Genomic DNA, 9,668 nt, shown 5'->3' on the forward strand with positions numbered 1-9,668 from the left:
ATGAATCGGAGGCAAAGCTTGGGGTGGAGGTGATGCTTTGTATTTTTAGACTGCAGAGCTTTAAATGCTGACATCAAAACAAAGTCAGATCGGGTCAGCGTCCGTCCTTATCTCCCAGGATGAACCTGTGAGCCGAGTCTCTCCACATCAGTCCATCAGACGTGATGCTTCATGTTTGTTTCTGAGCAGTTTTACTCTGTTTTTAACTTCCCGGGAACATTAGTCCCCTCCATTCATCGCCCGCTCAGACGTCAGACGCTCTCGCTTCACTGTAAACGTGGACAACAAACGACACAACCTGCGCCTCACTGCGCTCAACGTCCTGTTTTCTTTCCTGTTCTGCCGCAGAACTTCCTGTGACAACGCTGATAGAGACGCCTCCGAAAAAAAACGTCTCTGAGCGGCTTTACACAGAGAGCCTGAAATAACAGCTGACATCAGGGTGACATAACGAGGTGGGAGGAAGAGGAAACTGTGCTGCACTTTGATCAGAAGGTCATCAGTCAAGCTGTAATTCATACATAATGAGAGCCCCCCCCCCCCTTTCTCATTTCCTACTCAACACAGAGGTAAAACACGAGGTCTGAACGCTGAAGTCAAAACGAACAATGTGAATGAAAACAGCTGCTTGAAGCACGATAACAGAGACCGACGTAAAACCAAAACAACACGCTTAAAGGAGCTAAAAGCTTGGAGCGCTCAATGTGGATATTTATTTTGAACAGTGAGGAAACTATGGATCAGAAACGGGCAGATATATGAAGGTACAAAGAGGAGGCTTTAATCTCAGAGGATCCGTCTGTCTCACAACAAAATAAGGAAACAAGCAGAGACATGGAGCACATCCTCGAGGGGAGATCTGAACAAAGAGCGAGATTCATAAAGCAGATTTCTTTTTATGAATCAGCTCCAAAAGCCTCCAGACTCCAGACGAGACATCCGCATCAACATCAGACCTCCAACTCAATTCATCAAACCAGAGACCCTCAAACCAAACTGTGATGAGAGCCAGACGAGGAGCTCTGTCTCAGACCGCCACTGATGGTGTCTCATTAAAAAACATCGACCCACTGAGAGTGACTGAATCACATTACTGTTTACATTCATAAACAGGAAGCTGCAGAAACACCTGCAGGTTTTAGGCCGACCAACAGGCGCCAACAGGTCTTCATTTGTTCTGTTTTAAAGGGCAGGACCCCCCCCATCTTCTCTTTGAACCTGTCACATTCCTCGCAGAACATATGGTTGATATTTCACGCGTCTGTGGAGCTTACACGCTGGCATGATGTCTAGAAGTATTGACATTAATCATTTGGAAAAGATTATTATTCTGACTAGATTTCATTTGATTTATTAGAGAAGGTTAAAGGAGCAGTATGTAACTCTGACACCTAGTGTTTCAAATGAGTACTGCAGTCTAAATTCTAAACATTGTAGAGAGCTGTCTCCCCCCCGCCCCCTCCTCTCTAGAGTCCATGCTCTCACAGGTCACCATGTGGTGAACACTGAAGCTTCAGTGTTTATCCAGCTCTGCATCGGTCTGTAAACCTTTCTGTGTTCTAACCTCTCTCCATTTTTCAAAAAGCATCTCCAATATTGATCCTAGTTTGAGCACGTTTCTGCTCGTGGAGCTTATTAGAAACATGCAGAGGCTTTTTAGGTCGGGTACAATCACTTCTATCTGAACCACTTCTCTTGCCCACTTCCATCGCTGCAACACCTGTTGACCTGATAACTGCTCTCATATCTGACAAACTGAGGGGCGTCCAAAACGGCCGTGTGGGGGGGCCTTAAAACTGTCTACCTTCTCTGGTCCAAACAAATCCAGATCATTCAGGACCAGAATCTAAAGTTAGAAGGAGGACATACTGGCTGCTGCATTGTTGTCAGAGAAGCCAGCACTTCAACATGTTTCCTTAATGTCTGATCATATAGTAAGATCACTTTATCATCTCACTCACTACACATCTCACTGATTGGACCTTTAGGACAATATTAGAAGAATGCTATTAAAAACAGACACGACTCTAGAAAAATAAGTAGCATCACTAAGGACGTTTGTAGATCAGAGCAGTATTTCACCTCTGTGACATCAGCATGAATCCTGCAGAGTTACTGAAACCTTTAGAGTCTGTCTCTGAGGAAGTCTGAACACAGTGATGTATATGTTCATACAGAGCTTCATAATCTGTATTAAACCTGCAGCTCGCTCTGACTTCTGTCGGGTCTTTGCATAAATGTATAAAACCTCAGACTCTTCATAATCGGCTTCATGTCTCACAGGTTAAATCCACACGAGGAACATAAACGAGTGAGTCATGATGTCGAGGAGCATCGAGTCAGAGACAGAAGAAGGACACGGCCTTTTCTTATTTCCACCAACGCACAACGACAAAACAAAACAGAGGGACATGCGCTTTCTTCTGCTGGTCTCAAAGCCACATGTTGTCATGTTTAACTAACTAAAAACTGGAGCTTCCTGTTGGGTTAGCATGTGAGCAGAGCGTAGTCTCTGTCTCTCATAAACTTAAAGGGATACTTCACTCATTTGCATTAGGCTTTGTATCATTAGAAACCTGGAAGTACTTCTGAATGGTCGTGCATCCCGCCCTCATTTTACCCTGAGACGGGAAAGTTCTGTATTTCTTATGAGAAAGAGCCTCCGGTGATGCAAAAATCGTCATTTTGCGTCATCGCCGGCTGCTGTGGTTAGAGGGGGTGAACCTACAATGCTAGTTCCTCATGTTATCAACCCATCCATGGGGGGGGGGGGGGGCACTGAAGCTACAGACCTATCACAGATCAGTGGGTGGGACCTCACTCGCCATCTTGCTTGTAAGCTATGCTAACAGGCTCTATGGAGAAAGCTGAGAAGAACAAAAGTATGATGAAAGTATGTTTCAACTTCAAACTGACATGGATGAAGGGGATTTTGAAGGTCTTCTGCTCGAATCGGATGTTCGTGGCTATCTCTACGAGCCACAATTAAGCGATGAGCAGTTGAGGCTGATGGAGGAACAGGAGGCGGCTGCTGTGCATTCTGGGAGTTGTTGTCTTTCATCCACATGAGCCAAAAAGACACTTTCTGCCTTTTCTCAGTCAAGAAGGCACCAACTTCAAAATGTGTTTCACATTTCTACTACATATATGACCCTATGTCAGTACAGATTCATGTTTCAACGGGTGAAGTATCCCTTTAACTCTGCTCTTAAAAACTCCACTTCTTCATCACCCTTACCAACAGAATTGAGACATCAGAACTCTCTACGACAAAACCACAAAGGAAGGCCAAAACAGAAGCCTGCGCCGTCCCAGTAACTCTTGTCTGATTAGCATAGCTCGCCTGCTAGAGGACCACAGAGCTAGCATCTTGGGCGATATTAAAAAAACTTTTGCGGCTGTGCATCGAGACTGGACAACAAATTGACTGTTTGGAAACAAATGCTGAACTGAATATGGAGCGTATTCAAGCACTGGATGAGAGGTGTGTAGCTTCAAAACATAGCAACGCTAGGCTAGCAGCGAGGACTGCAGACCTGGAAAGCCGTAGCCGCAGGAATAACATCAGAATCCGTGAATCCACTGAAGAAAAGCTCAGAACTAGAGCCTCAAACATCACCAACCCCTGTGTCTGCAGTGATTCACAAGAATGGAACATGTTCACTTTGTTAGAATGAATCCATTTCATTTTTGGTGTGAGGACAGAATCTGTCTCCGCGTGATCCGGCTGGGACCGCTCAGCTCCTCGGGAGGTCAGAGGTCAGGACTAAGAGGAGGAGACTCTCTGAATGACGGCAGTGTGAGGAGAGTCCTTAAAGCCCACACGGTCACATGATCAGCCCGGACTCAAACCCACAAGCAGCAGCGGAGATAATGTGTGTGATTGTCTGTGAGTGTCTGCTCACACACACACACACACACACACACACACACACACACACACACACACACACACACACACACACACACACACACACACACACACACACACACACACACACACACACACACACACACACACACACACACACACACACACACACACACACACACACACACACACACACACACACACACACACACACACACACACACACACACACACACACACACACACACACACACACACACACACACACACACACACACAGGCTGAAATATCTCCACATGTTACAGTAACACAAAGACAGATCCAAACACCAAACCTTTGAGAGCATGTCAGACTGTTTCTACATTTTGTCTGAAGTGATTCGAGCTCTGAAGGTTTTTCTGATGACTCCTGAACATGACTGTAAAGCTCCTCGGAGAACATGACGGAGCTTTAAGCAGCTAAAGAGTCGGACATTTCCCTCAGGAGGTGGAGGAGACCAAACACAGAGCTACTATAAAAGTATAAACCAGGTTGAGCTCCATCAGGGTGACACAAAGGAGGGAATTCTTACAAACATACTCTGAATGTCTCTGATGAAATGAAAGAAAAAACGGGTGAAGAAGGCGGACGTGAATCTCCAAAGTGTCTGTGTTTGTTGTGCTTTTGGCGGCGGTCTGATGCTGACACAAATATTCCGGTTATCCTCCGTAAATACGTCACGTTATCTTTGAAACTTTCTTAGTTGATCGCAATATGATGATGAAATATTCCAAATATTTGAATATAAATGTTTCCTCCTGGTATTTATTCTGCAGAAAGTCAGAGTGAGCTGATGTGAGAACGCAGCAGGATATAATCAGGAGAATTCACCTGGAGCCAGTGGGAGGGGGTGGTGACGTTGTGAGGTGCATGTGTGAACAACCAGATCAGGAGGACATCCAGAGCAGTCCTCTTAAATGATCTAGATATTTTGAGGAGTGGAGACGTGAAAGCAGCTTTAGAGAGGACACAGGGTGCTTCACATAGAGACATGTGGAAACTGTCTCTGAACATAACCTCTAACAGTTTGATGGGTGTGAAACAGATGTGAATAATATTTCTATCGGGACCTTTCCAGCCTGAACTCCAGAAGCAGAAGCCTTCACGTCACACTGTGTCGTTCTGTCAGCAGGGCACATTCACGCTCTGCATGAAACAAAGTGCACTGAACATGAACTGATAACCATCGCTTCCTGTTTGCCAACTTGAAGCTTTTTTTAAATATTCTAAGCTTGGGCAGGGGAAGTGACATATGTCTTTAAAAAAACTGCAGAAGAAGAAGAGTCCTCCATTAAAAGGGGAAACGGTGGTTTCAGAGATGTCAATAGAGTGAGTGTGTGTTGTTGAAGAAATTACTAAGACTTGACTCCATACAATAAGACTCAGTTGACATCAGATGGCTTTCGTTGATGAAAGTTTAGACATAAGAAGAATACTCATGAGGAGACATGATTCAACATCACACTTCTGTTCTCGTGTCTTGCTCAATCACATCTGCAGAACTTTTTCGAAAGGCATCGCATATATCCTAAAAGACATTATCATTATCAGGGTCATGTTGACCCACCTAGACTAAACTGTGACGTCTATAACACTGGAGCAGAAAACAAGTCTACCAAACATCCAGCAGATATCAGGAAGAACAGTTGACACTCTCTAAGCTGTACTTGGTGTTCTAATAACAACTGAACTCTGTCAGGTCTGACTGACATTAGAGAACAGTGAATAAACCTAATGACGTCTGTACATTATAATCTAAATAACTACAGAAATTCCACCACATGTGTGTGATGATGAGTGTATGGTGCAGGTGTTGGACGGAAAATGGAGATGAAGTAAAAAAACAAGGAGCATGCAGGAAGTCTCCGTGAGCAGGCTGTGAGCGTCGGGCTGATTGCATCACAAGAGAAGAGAAGACTCCACCTGACAGGCCACAGGGGCGTCACGGGGGGGGGCTGCACATGAAGGAGCGCCCGGACTGTTAGGGGGTTCAGCGCCTTGCTCAAGGAGACCTCGGCAAAGTGATCTGGCACCTCAAATTCCAGACTTCACCTGCAACTGGCGACCCTACAGATCCAAACCCAAGTCCCTACAGACTGAGCTACTGCCGCCCCCCCCCCCCCAAAAAAAAAGGTTTCCAAGAAAAACAATCAGAAAACGTGTAAATACTCAGCCGCAGCAAACACGACTTTCTCTAAATAAAAAAGCTCAAATGAGTAACATCTTGATGACTTGAGTTGAAGCGTCTCCAGTTTGTAAATAAAGACATAAATAATCCAGAGACTGAGCAGTAAACAAACATGGAGCTCCATCTTTATGCTTTTTTAAACCCTGAGGGAACTTCCTTTTAACTACACGTACGCATGACGTCCGCCCCGCGTTTCCTGCGGTGGTTTGGAGCGTTGGTTCGCTCGTCCTCAGAAATGAACGCTAAGCGTCCGCGAGATGCAGTATCCATATAACCACTAGGGGCAGTGTAGCGTTGTATGCTGATGAGACAGGAAATGACATCATGGGAGACACCAGAGAGCCACTACGACGACGGCAGAAAGTTTAGAAGAACAGTCCTCCACTACCCGCACTACGATGTGTCAAGGCCCTTTCATTGCCGTAGCTGGTGACAGATCTTCTCTTCTTCTGTGTTTTACGCCCTCCGATTAATGTGGAGCTCCCTCTAGAGGAATCCTCCAGTAACACAAAGGAAAGTGTGTGAACATTACTCGACGCATGCGCGTGGTTCAAAAGTGTTTTTATTCTGAGTTTTCTGGTTTGAGACGTTTGTACGTCAGCGCTGAGTATCGGCTTAATGACATCGATATATTAACAACAATATTTGTCTGTTTTTTTTTTGGTTTATTTGAGAGGGACAGATACTGTGTACACAGACGAACTGAAAACAGCCGCCCGATGAAAGTCTCAGTGGATGTTGATTTGTGACATTCGTCCCTAGAAGAGCTTTAGAGTAGATAAAAGATGAAAACAGTTCAAAAGAAAAAGAGAGTAAACTGAGTAAACAAGATAAAGTGAGACACATTAAGCTGAGATGTTGCTGCAAACAATAAGAGTACGAGTCTGACGCTGAACTAACCAAACTAATCACAGTGGTGAAGTTGGCAGTAAGACGTGATCAGGCAGCAAGCTCCAGGAGTTTCCTCCTTTCACAGAAAAACAAAGAAACTTCACAGTGGACGCTTGACGCTGCTCTGCTGCAGCTCGTAAGTCTCAAACTGAAGTGAGAAAGATATCTTCAGGAGTGCAGATATAAAAACAGATCTAGAGTACAAATCTCTGCAGCAGGCGTAAGTGTTTACATTTAGCTTCCAGTCATGTTGTGTGACACTTTTTACTTCATCAATTTCCAGGTTCAGTCTGAGCTGTCAGGCTGCTGGGGAGTAAAAAAAAAAGAAGAAACAATACAAATTCTTTCTGTGTTTCTGCAGGATGCATGAGGCAGCGGGCGGGTTAGCAGCACAGGATGTTTGCATCCTGAGACACACACACACACACACACACACACACACACACACACACACACACACACACACACACACACACACACACACACACACTTTTAGCATTAAAGGGGACATATTAAGAACAATCCACTTGTACAGTGTTTTTTAACATATATCTGGGTAACCTGAGTGTCTACTGACCCACAAAATGTGAAATAAATCCATCCAGTCCTTTGTTTGTGGTCTGCATAAGTCTTACAACACAGAGAGAAATGCTCTGTTTGAAATTTGCTCTCCTTGTGATGTCACAGTGGGATTCTGGTAAAAAAAAAAAAAAAAATCCCCTCCCCTCCCCTAATATCTTCACCTATGGTCTCCACTCATTCTCTCTCATTAAAGAAGCTCAACACAGAAAACATTTCATTTCATAAGAAATGAGTGAGATGATAAATCAGTGTTCAAAGTACTCACTACTATTTTTCCTTTAATTGACTCGTCAGTTAGTGAGCGTTCATGTATTTCTGTTCACAAATCAGACTAAATCAGACTCCTCAGGATGATTATTTTGGGTTATAAACTGCTGATCTGGCAGATATTTAGACACATTATGAAATATAACAGCGCTGCACCAAAAAAAAAACAGCAACAGTAGGTTAGTTTTTTTTTTCTGCATAAAAACATCATGTGACTGCGGCTCAAACAGATACAACACGATGGTTTATACCTGAGTGTTCAGAGTCTTAAAGGACTCAAAGGGTTAAATAGATTTATTGGCACAAAGAAAACCACGCAGCTCCGATCACAACAAGAGAAGAAGAAATCCACCTTTCATTCACCTTAAAAACTCGGAAACAGACACAAAAACACACAAACACTCAGTTCCACCTGTGTGTCAGGAAGTCAAAACCCTCCCGTGTGTGTGTGTGTGTGTGTGTGTGTGTGTGTGTGTGTGTGTTCCTGAATTAACGAGTCCTCGCGCTCTGTAAACCAAACGTTCGCGCTCACCTTGAACACGTCTCCGTATGTGCCGCACCCGATCCTGTGGATTAACTCGTAATCATCCAGGGGGTCCAGAAAGGAGACACTTATCCGGTCCATGATGGAGACACCTCAGGGTGCTGCTGCCTGACAACTACTCACACATCTCACACACACATCACACACACACACACCGCTGCTGCACGTTTTACCGCAGGAGAAGATAAACACTCTGACCGTTAACGGGACCGAACTGGATCTGACTAAAAACTGGAGGGGTCGACCCTGCAGAGAAGCAGAGAGAGAGAGAGAGAGAGAGAGAGAGAGAGAGAGAGAGAGAGAGAGAGAGCGACAGTTCAGTGACTGCAGACTGACACTGTGAAAGCATGCGTGTGTGTGTGTGTGTGTGTGTGTGTGTGTGTGTGTGTGTGTGTGTGTGTGTGTGTGTGTGTGTGTGTAGACAGTCCCAAGTGGAGCTGGAGCCTGTTCACGCATGAGCAGAGACACTGCACACTGTAAAAAAATGCAAACACAAGTCGAACTCACCTCCTCCTCTGATCCTGTCCATCTTTGAAACACAACATGTAAGAGTAAGAGGGAAATCTACGGTGGCCCTGAAGGTCAACTGCACAAATATTTCATGCTTGCAACAAAACATTTCATTAATGCAAACATATTAGCCTAAATGACACACAAATACATTTTAAAAAGCGGAAAAATATTTCAAATACTGCAAAAAAAAATTCTTCGTACAATATTTCATATGGAAGAGGGTTAGGGCCACACATGAGAAATACAATTTTTACATTATGCACGAGAAAAAACTCAAGAATTAAAGGAGCAATATATGACACCTTGTGTTTAAAATGGGTACTGCAGTCCACATTCTAAACATTGTAGAGAGCTGTCTCCCCCCGCCCCCTCCTCTCTAGAGTCCATGCTCTCACAGGTCACCATGTGGTGAACACTGAAGCTTCAGTGTTTATCCAGCTCTGCATCGGTCTGTAAACCTTTCTGTGTTCTAACCTCTCTCCATTTTTCAAAAGCATCTCCAATATTGATCCTAGTTTGAGCACGTTTCTGCTCGTGGAGCTTATTAGAAACATGCAGAGGCTTTTTAGGTCGAGTACAATCACTTCTATCTGAACCACTTCTCTTGACCGCTTCCATCGCTGCAACACCTGTTGACCTGATAACTGCTCTCATATCTGGCAAACTGAGGGGAGTCCAAAACGGTCGTGTGGGGGTGTCTTAAAACCGCCTACCTTCTCTGGTCCAAACAAATCCAGATCATTCAGGACCAGAATCTAAAGTTAGAAGGAGGA

General features: G+C 44.4%; 1 protein-coding gene across 5 annotated transcripts in view; it reads right to left on the minus strand.

The window, feature by feature from the left end:
• Nucleotides 1-8,754, minus strand: part of map4k2 (mitogen-activated protein kinase kinase kinase kinase 2) — a 35,432-nt gene extending 26,678 nt beyond the window's left edge. For all 5 annotated transcript variants that reach the window (XM_061031956.1, XM_061031953.1, XM_061031954.1 and 2 more), the window contains exon 1: nt 8,371-8,754. In XM_061031956.1, coding sequence (XP_060887939.1) covers nt 8,371-8,463 — 93 coding nt within the window. In that variant the 5' untranslated portion in view covers nt 8,464-8,754. The remainder of the gene's footprint in view (nt 1-8,370) is intronic.
• Between the last annotated feature and the right edge of the window lie 914 nt (nt 8,755-9,668).

This window comes from Labrus mixtus, chromosome 23 (genome assembly GCF_963584025.1).
Source record: "Labrus mixtus chromosome 23, fLabMix1.1, whole genome shotgun sequence".
NCBI classification, from domain to species: domain Eukaryota; kingdom Metazoa; phylum Chordata; class Actinopteri; order Labriformes; family Labridae; genus Labrus; species Labrus mixtus.